General features: G+C 48.5%; 1 protein-coding gene across 4 annotated transcripts; it reads right to left on the reverse strand.

The window, feature by feature from the left end:
- Positions 1-82: 82 nt before the first annotated feature.
- On the reverse strand, positions 83-9,834 carry PRODH2 (proline dehydrogenase 2). 4 transcript variants are annotated; one of them, XM_031038580.2, is made up of 11 exons: positions 9,543-9,833; positions 9,271-9,467; positions 9,044-9,182; positions 8,874-8,960; positions 6,190-6,270; positions 5,957-6,112; positions 5,713-5,879; positions 1,762-1,872; positions 1,238-1,323; positions 912-948; positions 83-309 (listed from the first exon to the last, which is right to left on the reverse strand). In XM_031038580.2, the coding sequence occupies exons 1-11, from the start codon at positions 9,717-9,719 to the stop codon at positions 285-287; spliced, it is 1,263 nt and encodes a 420-aa protein (XP_030894440.1). In that variant the 5' UTR covers positions 9,720-9,833; the 3' UTR covers positions 83-284. The 4 variants fall into 4 exon arrangements, 3 of the variants coding, with proteins under 3 accessions (XP_030894440.1, XP_030894439.1, XP_030894438.1); XR_004078730.2 differs by lacking the exon at positions 912-948 and adding an exon at positions 736-911 and having other exon boundaries at positions 221-309; positions 9,543-9,832; XM_031038579.2 differs by lacking the exon at positions 912-948 and having other exon boundaries at positions 1,762-1,866; positions 9,543-9,834.
- Between the last annotated feature and the right edge of the window lie 8,982 nt (positions 9,835-18,816).

An 18,816-nucleotide genomic window follows, 5' to 3' on the forward strand; every position in this document is an offset into this window, starting at 1 on the left:
CAGAGCCCCTAGCTTGGGCTCGCTGAGGTGGAGACTAGCCCTTCCCCAAGGAGGAGCTTCAGTGCAGGACAGCAGCCTGGGCCATAGCTCAGGATCTTTATTAACCACATGACCCCTGGGGATGCTAATGGGGGTACCCTCAGGCCCCGCCCAGCACTCTCCGTCGAAGTTCTTGGATGAGCAGCTTCTGTTCCCTGCGGGCACCCTGCAGCACGCTCCGGTTCTCCTGGGCCCTCCGGATCAGGTAGGGGATCACCTCCTCCAGGGAACCATAAGGGATGGACTTATACACAGCATAGCCGGCCTGCCCTGTGGGGAGAGTGTTGGCAGGGTGTGAACTCATGTTTGGGGAGAGGCCCCATCTGGAACAGAGACTTTCATGTCTGAGGACATGACAGACTAGGTGAGTTGGACAAAATTTCCCACTGAAAAAACATAAAATCCTGCAGTAAACATTTAGAAAAATCTTCCTAAAGTTATTAAAATACGGCCAAAAGAGTAAGGAATTTAGTAATCCAAGCATTAAGAGAAAGTGAGAACCCAAAGAGGGAAGGATGCAAGGAAGCACTTCCACCCTGAAGGCAAAATTTGATGACCTCACAGAGTTGAGGGGGTGCAGAATCGAGGCCCAGAGCCTGACCAGGGTGAGTTGTAATGGAGCACTTCCTCAAATTAAGCTGCATCCTCAGTGTCAGAGTTAACCAGAAGTCCACCCACCCACCTTCCCCAACTCACAGGGAATGGTGGCCTTGATCATAAGTGGAGCAGAGAAGAAAACAGAAACCCATCTCTGAGAGATCGAGGCCATGGATTAGCCTCATATATTTGTAGCTCAGATTTGCATCATGGAGATGCCTCAGGAAACCTCAGGCTCTGAATTTAGGGTAAAGTAATTCTGTACCCCTTAGTACCTGGAAGAAGAAAACATAAATCTTCTGGTCTCGGACCCTGGGAAGCAACACGGTCAAGATAACAAAGCATGAAACAAGACACCATGATCAAGAACCAGCAAAAGCAACAGACAGCAGGCTCAAAGACAGGTGTGCAAGGCCTTCAGATACGGGAGCAACAGATCTATCTGGAAGAGTCTGGTGGCTGGGCCAGCTGCAGACTCTGGAGGGGAGCCTGGGCAGGAACTGGTTGGGAGTGGAAGGAGGGATTTGGCTGGGAGGGGATGAGGCCAAGGGCTGGGTGGGTCATGGTGGTGGAGTATGGGGAGAATGAGCCATTCACATACCCAGTGCCAAGGAGACGTGGTCGCACATCCCTAGAAGTTGTCCAAAACAGACAGGTCCGTCCAGAGGAATGCCCAGCTCCCACATGCTATAGAAAAGGCCACATCATCAGTCCAGACAGTGGCTGGACCCAGAGCTGACCGTCAGCCGTTATGCACTCATATGGCTGTTCCTGTTATTTAAAATTTTGAAGTACTTCCAAACTCAGCAATAAATAAACACTGCTCTCAGGTCCCTGAAAACTCCCCAGTGAGTCCCAGCTCCTTCCCTGGAACCCTCAGACCTCCCTGTGCCCCAGCAAGTAAGGAGCAATGTCTTGTTTAGCTGGGACCTACAGGGCCTACAGGTTTAGTGGGGGTTAAATATTTTGGATAGGCCCCCCTGAATCCCTGTGAACCTACTGGCCCCTCACCATTTCTCCCCCTGTTCCATATCCACCACCCTCTGCCTATCCCTGGCATGTGAGCAAGGGAGAGGAAGGGAGGGGGCCTTCTTGTGGGTACCCATTTCTCATCCCTCTACGTACCGCTTGGTCGCCTGGTGAACAGATTCCTCATTGTGGGAAGCCACCATGAGATGGCACATGGGGCCACGGTGGGACACCTGGGTCAGCATCAGCTCCAGACAGCGGCTGTAACTTAAGGGAGATGTTCTGTTCAGCTTATGGCACCTGGTGATTAAGGTCAGGCCCCAGGGACTCGGGATTCCTGTCCTTCGGAGGTGGGGTGCTTAAGGGCGAGTACTCTGGAGTCAGACAGTACCCCCATTTCACCTGCACCAGGCGCAAGGGATAGCCCTTCTCTGAGCCTGTTTCCTCTCTTTTAACGATGCAAGTTCACCTAACAGCACTGTTGAGGATGGAGTGAGATGAGGGTGTCATAAAGCCCCTGGCTCAATGGCCGTCTCACAGCAAAGGGCCACATTCCGTGCATGAGATGACATTTACCAAGGTCATTCACTGCAGCATTGGCCACGGAACATGAGGAGCAGTAATGCAGTTGTCTGTCGGTGGGGCCTGGCTCAAATGAATGACGGCACACAAAGGATAGTGGAGCGCCAGGCACTAAAGAAGGGTGAGGACACTCTGGGGCACTGATATGGAAAGGTAAACTGACTGGCAAATGCTTTCCCAGCTTGCTGCCGGCCAAGTGCCATCCTAAGGACGTCACTGGTTATTCTCCATTGCCCCCCAGATCTGTTCTCTGACCTTCTCTGCCCCTCAGGAAGCTGACTTTTATGTCCTATATCACCCATGGAGGAATGAGCAGGAGATCAGAAGAGGGGAGGAGAGGGAGCTTGGGGTATTTCGCCCCCAGCCCCCTCTCTGGCCCATGCTGACTGTCTTGTGCATGGTGACACCTTCTTTAGGGTGGCCCCCCTTCCTCAGCTCTGGAACAGTGGTCGTAAGAGCTTCATGCTCTCAGGGGTTCCCCTAACCTTGCCCACGCTCTATAGAGAGAGCATTTTACTGCATTTCCTTTAGTTAAACCCCTTTGCTTGGAATTCTCTTTCTTCCAGGGTTCTGCCTGACCCACATACATTCACTCAAGTCAGCTCCATGAGGTAGATGTCCTGGTTATCCCCATTTTACAGAGGGGAAGACTGAAGCTTGTCCCCAGGTCACACAGCTAAAAGTGGCTGGGCTGGGATTTGAACCTAGGCTGTCTGATGCTCCAGAGCCTGGGTTTATTATCATTAGACTATTCTGCCTTTAAAATATGCAACTGAGTGGAAAAGCAAGGAGCAGTGTGTAGGCATGATGCCTTTTGCACATATACACACACAAATCTCTGTGTTCGCCTGTTTTTGGATAAAGGAGCTTAGGAAATGTGTAAGAAACTAACAAAAGTAGTCACCTGTGGAGAGCAAGGAGACTCCAAAATGAGAGGGGGATTTGGGTGGAAGTGAGATATGTCAGTGTATTCATTTCATATCATTTTTATTTTTTATTTTTTTAGAGAGAGCGAGCGAGTGGGGGAGAGAGGCAGAGGGAGAGAGAGAATCCCAAGCAGGCTCTACACCCAGCACAGAGCTCTACGCAGAGCTCGATCTCATGACCCTGAGTTCATGACCTGAGCTGAAAGTAGGAGTTGGACACTTAACCAACAGCCATCCAGGTACTGCATATCATTTTGATTTTCTTTTAAAGATTTATTTATTCATTTTTAGAAAGAGAGAGAGAGCATGCCCACAAGCAGGGGGAGGGGCAGAGGGAGAGAGAGAATCCCAAGCAGACTCTGCTCTGAGCACAGAGCCCAACTCAGGGATCGATCCCATGACCCTGAGGTCAGGACCTGAGCTGAAACCAAGAGTCAGATGCTCAACTGACTGAGCCACCCACATGCCCCTCATTTTGATTTTTAATCACATAAACTTAGTATTTATTCAGAATGTGTAATGTATGAATGCAAAATGGTGTAGCAGCTTTGGAAAATCATCTGACAATTCCTCAAAAAGTTAAACGGAGTTACTATATAACCCAGCATTTCCACTCGTAGAGAGTTGAGCTTTCAAGAGAATTGAAAATGCATATTTACAGAAGAATATGCACACGAATGTTCATAGCAGCCCTAGTCATAATAGCCAAAAGTGGAAGTGATCCAAATATCCATCAGCTGATGAGTGGTACATCCATACAGTGGAATATTATTTAGACGTAAGGGACTGAAGTACTGATTCATCTGACAACGTGGTTGAACCCTGAGAACATTATGCTAAGTGAAACAGGCCAGACACAAAAGGCCATACATTATATGCCTCATTTCATTTGATATGAAATGTCCAGAAGAGGCAAATCCATCGGACAGAAAATAGATTAGAGCCTGCTATAGGGCCTGAGGGGAGGCAAATGGGGAATGACTGCTAATGGACATGGTTTCTTTTGGGGGGTGATGGAATGTTCTGGAATTAGTGGTGATGGTTGCACAGCCTTGTGAATATACTAAAATCCACTGAATTGTACACTTTGAAATGGTGAATTTTATGGTATGTGAATTATATCATAATAAAAAATAATAACGGTGCCAGTGATTAAGCCTGTGGGGCACAAACATATGTAGGAGCCCTCATGGGCCTTGGATGCAAGCCTAGCTTCTAGCTATGGTGTGGTCCATTGCCCTGTGAGCTTGGGTCAGTCCCTGTGGCTCTACAAACCTCTCCTGGATCCAGTGTGAAATGGAGGTGGATTTTTTTTTTTAAGATTTTATTTATTTATTTGACAGAGAGCGAGAGCAGGAACACAAGCAGGGGGAGTGGGAGAGGGAGAAGCAGGCTTCCCGCTGAGCAGGGAGCCGGATGCGGGGCTCAATCCCAGGAGCCTGGGATCATGACCTGAGCCGAAGGCAGATGTTTAATGACTGAGCCACCCAGGTGCCCCTGGAGGTAGATTTTTAAGCTCTGTGGGGACAGGGCCTGGTTACCACCTTCTGTTGGGAGTGGGACCAGGGTCCAGCCCAGGTCCTGATCTAAATCAGGTGATCAGAAAATATGTGGTAAAGGAACAGTTTCCTTCTTCCCAGGGTCATGGGATGGGGGCCCAAGGAGCTCACCCATATTTTGCTCCCAGCACAGGGTGATTTGAGGTGGGTAAGAATGCAGGTTCTAGAGTCAGTCTGCTGGGTTCAGAACTTGGCTGTGCCACTTACTAACTATGTGACCTTGGGTAAGTGGTTCTACCTCTCTGTGCCTGGGTTCCTTCCTCTGTGAAATTGGGCAGGGGGTGATGATGATAGTACCTACTGCTTGGGGGTTGTTTATGTGTTCAGCAGATCTGTACTGAGCACCTACCTCATAGCAGGCACAATTCTAAGCACTGGATGCTCAACAATGAACAAATCAGAAACCCCTGCCCTCCTGGGCCCACGCTCTAGAGTGGGAGACAGACAGTGTGCAATTGAATACGAAAGTGTATAGAACCTCAGATGCTGTGTAAGTGCTAAAGAGGAAAAGTAAATTTAGGAAAAGAGTAGTGTGGGTGTTCTAGTTTTTGATAGGAAGGGCAAGGAAGGTCCCCTGAGGAGGTACCAACAAGGAGGTGAGGGATTGAGCCAAGCAGCTGTCTGGAGGGAGAACGTTCTAAGCAGTGGGAACAGGAAGTGCAAAGGCCCTGGGGATCATCAAGGAGGACTGTGTGGAGGAACAGAGTGGATGGAAGACCAGATTATGTGGAGATGGGGGGCTGCTGTAAGGATTTTGGGCTTATTAAGGGGCAGTGGGAGCGAAGGAAGGGTTTTGAAGAGGGACAGGATTTGACTTAGATATTAACAGGCTCCCTCTGGCTGCCTGTGGGGTACAGATTGGGGTGGTGGACAAAGGAGGGAGCAGGGAGCCCAAAGAGGAGGCAGGAAGTGACGATGTCCTGGACCAGGGAGAGGAAATGATATGTGGACATACACAGGATGCTTAGCATCATGGGCAGTGTGCCGGGATGAAAGGTTAGATGTTATTTATCTCCGAGGCCTGTCTGGCCCAGTCCTACCTCTGACTGGTAGCCTCATAGTCCGGCTGAGTGGGGTCTTCTGTCCCATGGTGCCGAGCCACCTCTCTCTCCTTGTCTAGATATGCCCCTCGTACCAACTTGACTCCGAAGGCCAGGCCAGCCCTGTCAGCGGCCTCCGCGGCCCGCCTCAGCCGCTCGTGTGTGTCCTGGAGGGGCACCCCGGCAGCTTCGGGTCAGGGCCCCTGGGACCCCAGCCCGCGGTCCCCCACAGTTCACCACACACCTTCAGATAGGCCTGGTAAGTGTTCCACACCCAGGGCCCGCCTTCCCCAGGGCCGTTCCAGCGCATGGCCAGGGCATCCACCAGCAGAGAGAGAGCCGGGTTCAGGAAGGTGTACTCAGCATCCACCAGGAGCCTCACGTGCTGGGCTCGGGCATGCTGAGGGTGAGAGGGGCCACGGTCAGGCCTCAGGGTTCCCAGCACGCGTGGTGGAGCCAGGCCACGGCAGGTGTTACCTTGACTACCCGGTGCAAGCGGCTCAGAGAGGCCCGGAGATGCTGGTTTTGCTCGGCATTGAGGTGGGAGACCTGGAGATCCTGGAGGAGCAGCAGGGGAGGCGAGAATGGCTCAGGTGATCGGATCCTTCTGGGGCCTGTGTCTCCTCTCCCCCACCACCCAGAAGGGAGAAAAGTTTAGAAATTTTTAGAAATAGGAAACGTAGCTGTATCACATAGATACTATTTATTGAGGTGAATAAAATGGTTAAGAGCCCAGTATTTGGGTTTGAATCCAGACTCCACCACTTACTGTGTGGCCTTGGACAAGTCATATAACCTCTCTGGGCCTCAATTTTTGTCTGTTTTTTCAACGATTAGAGGATAATGGCATCTCCTTCATGGAGTTGCTGTGTGGACCTGTAAGACGTGCCTGGACATAAGAATGGGATGGAGCCAGCACATGATAAGCACTCGATATATGTTGTTATTATTTTTTTTTAATTTTTTAAAAGTTTTTATTTATTTATTTGACAGAGAGAGACACGGCGAGAGAGGGAACACAAGCAGGGGGAGTGGGAGAGGGAGAGGCAGGCCTTCTGCAGAGCAGGGAGCCCAATGCGGGGCTTGATCCCAGGACCCTGGGATCATGACCTGAGCCGAAGGCAGACGCCTAATCGACTGAGCCACCCAGGTGCCCTGATATATGTTGTTGTTATAATAATAAGTGACTTCATATGCTATCTTATTTATATAATCTTCACAATGATCACGGTAGACAGTTACTCCAAGCTTCCTTGTCCAGTGAGGAGACTGAAGCTCAGTGAGTGAGGAGACTAGGAATTAATACATAGGAAGTGCATAGAAGAGTAGCCAGCTCATAGGAGGTGCCAGAATCGTCATCTGGTATTAGGTCTCTTAGGGCCTCCATATCCTCATGTAAGGCCAGAGCCTCATTGCAACCCACGAGGCTCCACCCATCTGGCCCCTCTGCTCTCATCTCCTCAGCTCTCCCGAGCTCGAGCTCGCAGTCCTCCAGCCATGCTGGCCTCCCTGCTAGTCTTTCAGCATGCCTGGTACCTTTGTGCCTCAGGGCCTTTGCTCTGGCTGTTCCTTCTGCCTGGAACACTCTTCCCCTCGATGTCCACTTACTTCACTCTTACCTCTTCTCCAGGTGTTTTTCTCAATGTCACCTTCTCAATGAGGTTTTCCCTGGTTCACATTTGCAACTCACTTTTTGGGACTTTCCCTTCTCCTTCGTCAGCCTTATTTGTCTCTACAATGCTTATTTATACTTGTTACTTAGTGGCTTTGGTTTTAGTCATTGAGTGTCTCTTGCTCCTCCCTGACTAGCAAGTGAGTGCCTCAAGGACTGGGAGTTTGTCTTGGTCATCATTTCGTACATCCCTGGGGGAGCACGGTGGAAATAATAATTGCCCCTAACTTATGTTCTTGTTATGGACATTCCAAAGGTGAATATGAGGGCCTGGCGACTCAAGGAGTCCAGCTGGGTTCAAAGAAGTTGGGGGGTTCAAGAAGGAGGAACAGGTGGGACTTAGTTCTACCAGATCCAACAGAGTCCAGATGGAGACACAGGCCTAGGTCTGCTAGTGGAACGCCCCAGGATCAGGCTGTGGCAACCCCCCCTTGGCTTAGTGGATAAAACTCTCCAGCAGGAGGGAAGAGCTGGGGTACCTGCCCAGTTATCTTGTCCTCAGTCAGAGAATTGTCTCCCTCTGGCTGGGGGCAGAGTCTTGGGAGAGTTCTGAGGAGTTAGTAGCTGGTGATACTCCCTACGTATGATGGCCACCCTCAGAGAGGGCCTGCTTGGTGCCTGGTGCTATTTTGGGTACCTCACCAAATGTTTAACTCACTCAGTCTTCACCTCCCTGTGGGGTAGGGACTGAGACAGGGGATGGGAGGGCTGTCTCTGAGATGGGGACAGGAAGGAGGGCATGTTTGGGGAGACACTGAAGCCTGGTAGGTGTGAGGGGTCTGGAGGATGTCCAGGGGCTCAGGCGAAAGGCTGGGGATGGAGACAAACATGGGCCCCATGAGTACCCAGTGGGGAAACTGAGGCTGCAGGGTGGATAAGAAGCCCCCATCGAGGGGAGTAAGGAGTGAGGAGGTGGGAGCCAGGACCTAGACTTGGGGAAGCACCATATTGAAGAGACAGGCAGAGAAGAACCTAACAAGGATTGAGAATGAGCTGGCAGAGATGGAAAAGGAAAACCAGGTGTTTGTATTAGGGATGCCAACGGCAGGGAGGGTAGCAATAGTTTATGGAAATAAACAGAAATGAATGAGTGAATGAATGAATGACCAAACCAAAACCCCACTGGCCTAATCATAACTTCCAGTCAGCACACAACAGAGCTGAGTTGATTGACCAAATACTAATTACCTTTTTGAGTTGGTAAAGAGCTACTGTCTCACTACGTCTTCTGAGAACTCCCAGCCCCCAGGCCCTCGCCTAGGACCCCCAGATGACCCATATATTCCATCCATTCCAGCCACACCCCAGGGCTAGAGCCACATTTATTTCTGGTTGTTCCAAGCCTGGGGAGTAGCAGTAGTTACATAGTTCGAACACCCTGCTTACAGGCAGGTGCCAGGCAGGTGCCTGCTACATCCAAGTACAGAGAGCTCTGCTCCCTCCCACTTCCTCACCGACCACCCATTCTCTACCAGCCTGAGGCCCTTACCCGCCCAGAGTCCATGGCTTCAGCCAGCCTCTCGGGGCTCAGCTCCAAGGAAGCCCCTGGTTTTCTGATCCATGAGGTTAGCTCCTTCTGGAATGGGGTGGTGGGTGGAGTGGTGAGGGGGACCTGGTAGGCAGCCATACCCTCCCTCCCCCATCTTGCCCGTCCCTTACACAGAGCCGAGCACTGGTCAGCGCCGTCACCTTCAGCTGCATAAGGATGTTCCCAGTCGGGCCAGGGGTCTCCAGCAGGCCTCGTGACAGGTCCACACACCGAAGCATAGCACTGAAGTTCCCCTCATACCAGGCCTCACTGCCCAGCCAGCGGGCATTAGCTTCTGGAGCCCACCAGTCCCCTTCCTGCCAACCTCCCAGCCTCCCTGGGCCTGGCCCCTACTCACCCAGTCTTGACAGCTGAGTCTGGCTCCTCCTCAGTGGGTACTGCCAGCAGGGGCCGAAGGCCTAGGGTCTGGAGCTGTTGGACACAGCCCTTCACCTCCTCTGCTGTCTCACCAGCCACAAACTGCCCATAGATAGATGCTCGGAGAAGTGCGCCTGAGAGCCGGGAGCCCAGGAGTCGCTGAGACCAGGCCTGGAGCTGGAGTGACAGAGAGCAAGGGCTCAGAGCCCAGTCCGGGGATGCCCAAGGCCAGTCCCCAGGGTCCCTGCTCACCGCCAGGCCATGTGTGACCAGAGGGGGCCAGGCACACAGCCGCAGCACCAACAAAGCTCGTGTCAGTTCTCCTGTGCCTTTGAGGTGAAAAGCCCCACCATCAAAGCTCAAGGGCTGCCAGCCCCCAGCGGAGGGTCCAGCTTGGGAACAGAGCACACGACAGGTCCGCAGCATCATGAATCCCTAGCCACTTCTAGAGCAAGTAAAGGGGCTTTGGAGGCAGGAGGTCTACCAAATGCCCCTTGCCCGGCCAGGGGCAGTGACTGATTAACCAGGCAGTAGCCAGGGCAAGGCAAATCTTTTAGGATCATAGGCTCCTTGGGGGGCAGTTAATTATTAACTGATGGGGACAGAGTTCATAATAATGGGGACAGGAATGGAAACCCCCAAAAATAGCCCCCAACAACCCCCAGCAGAAGAGCTCACAATTGTTGTGTTAAGGGAAAGCATGGGCTCTGGAACAAGGATCTCCAGGTTCAAGGCCATTCGGTTTTGTGATCTTGGGAAAGTTACTTAACCTCGCTTATTGCAATTACTACATTTTCAAACGGGAAAGATGGCAGTGTTACTGAATCAATTTGAAAATGCACATAACCTGTAACCCAGCTGTTCCAGGCTGAGCATACATCTTAGAGAACTGGGACGTGACCGTTGGGAAACATGTAGAGGGAGGAACATTCACAGCTGCACTGTTTGTCACGGCCACAAAGCACCCAAATTTCCATCAACCGCAGAACGGGTAGAGATATACTGTGGTCTACAATGGCATATTATATGGAATACTATATGGCAATGAAAACGGAACAGACTACTTATGTGTCCAACCCCGTGGTTAAATCTCACGTGCATAGTAGTGAGTGAAAGAAGCAGACACTGAACAGGACACGCTGCATTATTCCATTCAATACACTTGAAAGCAGGGAAAATGAAACAGTAGTGTTAGGAATATGTACACGGTGGCTGACCCATACAGAAAAGACAAAAAAGGAAATGATTATCTCAAAAGTCAGAGGTGGTTAGGGGCACCTGGGTGGCTCAGTCGTTAAGCACCTGCCCTCGGCTCAGGTCATAATCCCAGGGTCCTGGGATCGAGCCCCGCATCGGGCTCCCTGCTCTGCAGGAAGTCTGCTTCTCCCACTCCCTCCGCTTCTGTTCCCTCTCTCGCTGTGTCTCTCTCTGTCAAATAAATAAACAAAAAAATCTTTAAAAAAAAAAAAAAAGTCAGAGGTGGTTACCTCGGACGGTGGGAGGGGCTGTAGCTGGGTAGGGGCTCCTGGGGGCTTCCCTGTCCTTATTTCTTAACCTGATGATACAGTTGTTCACATTCTAAGTATTTTTTTTAAAGATTTTATTTATTTATTTGAGACAGAGAGAGAGAGCACAAGTGGGGGAGGCGCAGAGGGAGAAGCAGGCTCCCCACTGAGCAGGGAACCTGATGCAGGGGCTCGATCCCAGGACCCTGGGATTGTGACCTGAGCCGAAGGCAGACGCTTAACGACTGAGCCACCCAGGCGCCCCCTGCAGTCTTTTATCAGTACCCAATTCACAGAACATGTGACTAGAGTCAGACTGTAAATCCAGCAAAGCTTGAGCTAAAGTTTTAAGCTGTTTTTTTTTTTTTAATTCCATGCACAGTTCATATTTAAAAATTAAAACAATACAGAAGGGGGCAGAGTGAAAAATCAGTCTTTCTCCCACTCCTGAATTTCAGCCCCTCAATTTGGTCCCTGTAAGGCAGTGGGCTATCCTTGCAAAGACAGAAAATGCACCTGTATATCTCTTTTATTTATTACATAATGAGAGGCTACTATTCATTCCTTTGCACACTGATTTTTTTTAACTGAATCTATTTTGAAAGATCATTCCCATCTCAGCACATATAGTTCTGTCTCAAATTTGAAAAGCTCTATGTTGTTTCTTCCTTTAATCTTTTTTTTTAAAGATTTTATTTATTTATTTTGACAGAGAGAGATAGCGAGAGCAGGAACGCAAGCAGAGAGGAGTGGGAGAGGGAGAGCAGGCTTCCCACTGAGCAGGGAGCCCAATGCGGGGCTCGATCCCAGGAACCTGGGATCATGACCCAAGCCGAAGGCAGACGCTTAATGACTGAGCCACCCAGGTGCCCCCTTCTTTAATCTTTGATAGAATCCACCAGTAAAGTCATTTGGGCCAGTTGTCTTTGTGGGAAGTTTGCTTGCTTTTTTTTTTTTTTTTTAAGATTTTGTTTATTTATCTTATGGGAAGTTTTTTTAAATAATGAATTCAGTTTCTTTAATAAATATAGGGCTCTTCCTGTGTTCTATTTCACAAGCTTTCATTCCTTGTGTTTTACAAGGAATCGTCACTTCATCTAAATTGTCAAATCTAACTGCAGAATTTGTAGAGATAACCTCTTTTTCACTCTTGATATTGGTCATTTCTGTTCTCTTTTTCCTCTTCATCCATCTAGCTAGGGATTTTATCAGTCTCGTTTATCTTTTCAAACAGCCAGTTTGGGCTTTGTTAATTTTATCTATGGTTCGCTGATCTGTCTCATTTTTAACGTTTGCAGATTGTTCTGTTGTATGGACTCTCATCATTGATGATTTCATTTTCTCTGACACTTAGCATAAAAATTTGCAAACACAGTTTAAAGAATGACCACAGACCACTTACACACCTTCCACCTAGATCCAACAACTTACTATCTTTGCTTTTTCTCTCCTCTTTCCTTATCTCTTAATATAAACATGTGTCCCATATCATTTGAAAGTAAGTTATAGACCTTTTGGCATCTCAGCATGCATGTTTTAAGAGTAAGAACAGGAGTGCATGGGTGGCTCAGTCGGTTGAGCATCTGGCTTTTGATTTCGGCTCAGGTCATGATCTTGGGGTTTTGACGTGAGTCCCGTGTCGGGCTCCTTGCTCAGCAGGGAGTCTCCTTGAGATTGTCTCCCTCTCCCTCTGCCCCTTCCCCTACTCATTCTCTCTCTCTCTCTCTCTAAAATAAATCTTAATAAAAAGAACATCCTCCTATATACCCACACCATCGTTCTCACATCTAAGAAAATACCAATAATTCCTTAGTATCTACTATCACATTCATGTTCAGATTTCCCCAGTTGTCTCCAAAATGTGTTTATAGCTGTTATTATTATTTTTTAGACTAAAATCAATCCATGTTCATGCTTTGCATTTGGTTGTTATGTCTCTTTAGTGTTTGGGGTATATTTTTGGTACAGTCCTCATGATATTTTTTAAAGATTTATTTATTTGAGACAGTGAGAGCGGGGGGAGGGGCAGAGGGAGAGAGAGAGAATCTCAAGCAGACTTCCTGCTGAGCGCAGAGCCCAACACAGGGCTGCATTTCATGACCCTGAGATCATGACCTGAGCCAAAACCAAGAGTCGGAGGCTCAACTGACAGCCGCGTCGGTGCCCCATGATTTTTTTTTAAAAAAACAATATTTACTTCCCGAAAAAGCCCAGGCCAAATGTCTTGTAGAATGCTCCACATGCTGTATTTGCTTGATTATACTCATGTGATGTCATCTGATGTGTTCCTTTATCCTATGTATTTACTGTAAATCCTGTGTTTTGGTCAAGAGCCATAATTTAGTAGACCAGCATCCTACTGCTGACTCTTTAGGTTGACTCCAGAGTCCCCAAGCCTGGTCTCTTAGCCACCATGTTATTAGGGCCTCCCAGGGTCCTCAACAACTCTGCCAGAGCAGCCTTGACCAGGAGGGTAGGAGATAGGTTGAGGGGCTAGGTTCAAAGCCTTCCCAGACCTCCCATTAGGGGATTAAGAGGACTAGAGTTCAGGGAAGAATAGGGAGAGGAGAGAAGCCAGAAACAAAATTGTCTTTTGGGACTAGATTATGAGGGACCTTAAATATTCATTATGAAGAGCTGATTTTACCTTGGGCACACTAGGGAGCCATGGAAGATTCTAGCTGTGGAAGAGAAACTCACATTTAGGCTTTAAGACGATTCCCCTGAAAAAAAAAATAATAAAGAAGATCCCCCTGCCTGCCCAGTGGGAGAGTAGATAAGAGAGAAGGTCTGGGTCTAGAAGCCAGGGAGGAAACTAAGGCAGGGATAGGGGCGCAAGGATGAGGTGGGGCCAGAGTGGAAGTAGAGGAGGGGAGAGATAAATAGGGCGCCGTGTGCATGTGATGGGAGACCCCCAAATCCTCATGGAAACCCCGAGTCCTAAGGGTGACAGTCACAGAGACTTTGATCAGATGTGGCATCTGAGGGACACTGTCTCCTCACTCTGACCCCCAAAAACTTTTCCATGAGAACCCCAGGTTCCAGGGAATCAAGCACGGAGACTCTAGCCAAGTGTGGGGATCAGAAATACCGGCTTCTGGCTCCCTTCCCAGATTTCCCCCTTGCAATCTCTAAATACGCCTTTCTCCTTGCCTGGTAGGAGGAAAGAGTAGTTTAATTTTTGTCTTGCTTTGTTTCCCAGGTATAGGCAGCACAACTTAGGTGCTGAATAACTATTGAATGAATTCATGAAACAAACCAGAGTATGTCTCATCCCTCTGGTGCCTTCAGACCAAAGAGTGGTCTCCCTGGACCAGCCTCAATGTATGAATCCTCCTGGGGGTTCCCATCCCAGGGATGCCCCTCTCTTGCTCCCCATGGTTCTGAAGAGAACGAAAAACTCCTCCAAATGGTCTTCAGGGCCATCACCAGTGTCTCAACATTGGCTGCACATTGAGATTACCTGGGGAGATTATTTTATTTTTTAAATTATCATACCATAAAAATAAGTTTTTTCTTTTTTTTTTTTAAGATATTTCGTTTATTTATTTGACAGAGACACAGAGAGAGAGGGAACACAAGTAGGGGGAGTGGGAGAGGGGGAAGGGGGAAGCAGGCTTCCTGCAGAGCAGGAAGCCCGATGCGGGGCTCGATCCCAGGACCCTGGGATCATGACCCAAGCCAAAGGCAAACACTTAACGACTGAGCCACCCAGGCGCCCCATAACTTTTTTCTTTTAGTGTGCACTTCAATGTTAACACATGTATAAATTCATTTCACACACATGGCAATCAAGATAAGAACAGTCGCATCCTCCCAAAACACTCCTTTTGCAGCCACACCCTCTCCCCACCCATAACTCCTGATGACCAGTGATCTTTTCTAACATCACTGTGGTTTTGTGTTGTTGAGAATGTCAAATATATGCAGCCATACAGTATGTAATCTTTGAGACGGGCTTCTTTCACTTAGCATGATGTCTTTGAGATCACGTAAGTTTTTGCATTTATCAGTAGCTTGCTCCTTTTGACTGCTGTAGCATTCTGTTGTGTAAATAAATCTCAGCTTGTTTATCCATTAACCTGTTGTTTCCAGCATCTGGTGAGCTTTTAAAATTCCTGACGTTTGGGCTTCTACCCCCACAGAGTCTGATTTAATTGTTCACAGGCATTGGGAATGTCACCAGCTCCCCTGGTGATTAAATTCTCATCCCAGCTGAGAACGCTGGCCCCCCGCAGTCTGGCCTCTACACTCCTCTGCCTTAGCTCCTATATCTCCCCCAAGCCCACCCTCTTTTACTCCTTGCTGTCCCTTGAACACACCACGCTTCTTCCTGTTCAGGGCCTTTGCACTTGCTATTCCTTTTCCCTTAAAACTCTCCCCTTTCTGGGGTGCCTGGAGGGCTCAGTCAGTTAAGCATCTGACTCTTGATCTCAGCTCAGGTCTTGATCTCAGGGTTGTGAGTTCAAGCCCCGCATTGGGCTCTAGGCTAGGTGTGGAGCCTAGTTAAAAAACAAACAGGGGCGCCTGGGTGGCTCAGTCGGTTGGGTGTCCGACTCTTGATTTTGGTTTAGGTCATGATCTTGAGATCGTGGGATTGGGCCCCACGTCAGGCTCTGCGCTCAGCGTGGAGTCTGCTGGAGATTCTCTCTCTCCCTCTCCCTCTGCTCCTCCCCCCTCCCCCCACCCCACTCATGCTCTCTCTCGCTCTCTAAAACAAACAAATAAATCTTTAAACAAACAAACAACTCTTCCCTTCCTTATTTGCCTAACTCCTTATTTGCCTTAACTCCCACATGTCCTCAGGTCTCAGGATTTAAGGTGCGCCTTCAGTGAGGCCTACCGTGAGCAGCCCTTGCCATGAGGGAATTTTAACCATTCCACACTTTACTTGTAGTTCCTGACATGTTCATCCTTATTTGAGCAAATACTTAGTTAATATCTCCCTTTTCACCAGACTGTGAGTGTCATGAGGGCAGGGGCCACATTTGTTTATGTCATTAATTTATCCCCAGTGATTAGCATGGGACTTAAGTTTTGTTGAATGAATGAATGATGTAATGGATTTATTTGGCATTTGCTGGACACAGGACTTAGAGATTCCTTCTTGCGGCAGTACGAGTAAATTGTGGATAAGACTCTCTTCTTGAGTCACTGTGATCTTGCAAGGAGTAATAGAGTCCCCAAGAATTACCCCCTCAAAAAAATGATCTGGCAGAGGGAGAGCAGGGGACAGCTGAGAGGTAGAGCTGCCCTGAGAGTGGCTGCTGAGAACAGCATTGCCACTGTAATACTAAGTCTTGGGCTGTGGGAGAGATAGGGGGTCTGGACTTGGTACTTGCAAGTTAAGCCAAGACCCTGAGAGGGGCTGGGTAGACCCAGGTTAATTACGCCCCTTAAGTACCAGCAGAACCAGAAGCAAATCCTCTCTGGAGGAAGACTTCCCCAATTTAAGTGTGTAAGACTCCCAGTAACTAAGATCAAGTAGTAAGTTGACACTCAAAGGCATCACCAGGCACACAAGAAAATAAGCCACCAGGAGTGAGTCAGCAGAAGCAATTCTCCAGTTATCTACTGCTGCAAAATAAACTACCCCTAAACTTGGTAGTTTAAAACAATAGCAGTAATTTATTTTGCTTGCAAATTAGCAATTTGGACAGGGCTCAGCCTCACTAGCCTGTTTCTGCTCCATGCAGTATGAGCAGGGACAGCTCAGTTTGAGGTGGGAAGAGGCACTTTCTAGATGCTGTACTCACATATAAGACAACTTGGTACTGGCTGTTGGCTGGAGGCTCAGTCAAGGCGGTAGGCTGGGGGGCCTCAGTTCCTCTCCATAGAATGCTTGGTCTTTTTTTTTTTTTTTAAAGATTTTATTTATTTATTTCAGAGAGAGAGAGCACAATTTGTGGGGATAGGGAGAGGGAGAAGCAAACTCCCTGTTGAGCAGGGATTCCAACGCGGGGCTCGATCCCAGGACCCTGAAATCACGACCTGAGCCGAAGGCAGACTCTTAACCGACTGAGCCACCCAGGTGCCTTTAGTTATTTTTTTAAAGACTTTATTATTTCAGAGAGAGAGAGGGAGAGATGCTTGGGCTTCTTTACAGCATGGTGGTCAAGTTCTTAGGGTGAGCATCCTAAGGGAACCAGGAAGAAGTTGTATTGCCTTTTATGACCTACTCTTGGAAGTCACACAGTGTCATTTCTGCCATAGTCATAAACCTGCCCAGATCAAGGTGTGGCGGGGTGAGGTGGGGGAGAGGCACAAATCCTATCTTTCAGTGGATAGTGTCAAGTCACATTGTAAGAGGAACAAATCTTGTTGTGGCCATCTTTGAAAAATACAGTCTGCCACAACAACAAAAGATTCTGGCCTATCCAAAGGGCAAAGCTAAGACTGGGGTAAAGTTAAGTTGAAAATGACAGTCTGGGGGTGCCTGGGTGGCTCAGTCAGTTGAGCGGCTGACTCTTGATTTTGGCTCGGGTCATGATCTTGGGGTCCTGGGATTGAGCCCCATGTTGGGCTCTGTGCTCAGCGGAGAGTCTGCTTCAAGATTCTCTCTCCCTCTGCACCCCCCCACTCCTTCTCTCTCTCTCAAATATTTTTTTAAAAAGAAAGAAAGAAAATGACAGTCTGGATGGGGGAGAGACTAGGTGGAGAATCTTGCGTGCCTGGCAGAACAGAGAGAACACAGTGGGCTGCTCTATAGTAGCCATGGAAGGTTCTAGAATGAAGTTCCATGTGGTCCTGTGGGTGGAGACCCATTTTGTGATGGGATGGAAAGGGGCTTTTATATTAGCAAAGAGACATAGTTCTAAGTGGGAGAACAGCTATGGGATCAGAGTCCTCTCAGTTTTGATTGGGTCACCTGATGACCCCTAAGTCAATCACTGGGGTTGGAGAGTTAGATACTCGGAATGGCCGAATCTGAGTGGCCATTCGGGAGCCCCAAGTAGAGTGGACTACATCCAATGCACAAAGCCTACTTGAAGTGAGGGAATAGGTATTGCTGCTTCCCAAGAGTCAGCATGGGAAAGGGTGAATGGACACTGGGTGATAAAACAATTGGACTCAGGAGTTCTAATGGTTCCAGCAGAAAATACATAAAAAGAACTTAGAATAGGGATTGGCATGTGGAGACGGCTCATGAATGCTGTTTGTCTATTGTCCTTATTTCAACTATTTATTGGCTTCTGACCACTCGTAGGATAAAGTACAAACACCATAAGATGATCTTCATTGTTTATCCTGGTCCATCTCACCAGCCTCAATTCCCATCACTCCCTGCCTTAGCAATTCTCCAGCAACAATTTTAGGAAAATCTCTCTCCCCCCAGTACTCTTGCGATTCTCTGTGTCTCAATGCCCTGCACACCTACTCAGCCTTTAATATCGGGGCTCGGGGACCACTTAACATCAGAGGACACTCCCATTACCACCACCAAGTTTTTATCTCCAGCACAGACCTCTCCCCTGAGCTCCAGATCCCAATATACAAACCACTTACTTAGAATCTGGGCTAGAGGGTGCCTGGGTGGCTCAGTTGGTTAAGCGACTGCCTTCGGCTCAGGTCGTGATCCTGGAGTCTCAGGATCGAGTCCTGCATTGGGCTCCCTGCTTGGCAGGGAGTCTGCTTCTCCCTCTGACCCTCCCCTGTCTCATGCTCTCTCTCTCTATCTCATTCTCTCTCTCAAATAAATAAATAAAATCTTTAAAAAAAAAATTTAAAAAAAAAGAATCTGGGCTAGATTTGTTCTTCTCAAACGGGGCGGTACCGCCCCCAAGTGGGAGTTTTGGAAACTTGCGCAATTGTTTTTAGTTGCCACACTGGAGGGCGCTACAGACTTTTACAGGGGAAGAACCAGGAATGCTAGACCCTCCGTCCGTGCCCTAAACAAATTGAAACCTTCCTTAAAGGCGTTTAAAAGGTTTATTAATGAGATATAATGTAAAATTTTAATGGTGTAAAACACACATAAAGAAATGTGCCCATATTACAAGTGTTCGGTATGATAAATTTGC

The sequence above is a fragment of the Leptonychotes weddellii genome, chromosome 16 (genome assembly GCF_054177405.1).
Source record: "Leptonychotes weddellii isolate Sample4059 chromosome 16, ASM5417740v2, whole genome shotgun sequence".
In the NCBI taxonomy this organism is placed as follows: Eukaryota; Metazoa; Chordata; class Mammalia; order Carnivora; family Phocidae; genus Leptonychotes; species Leptonychotes weddellii.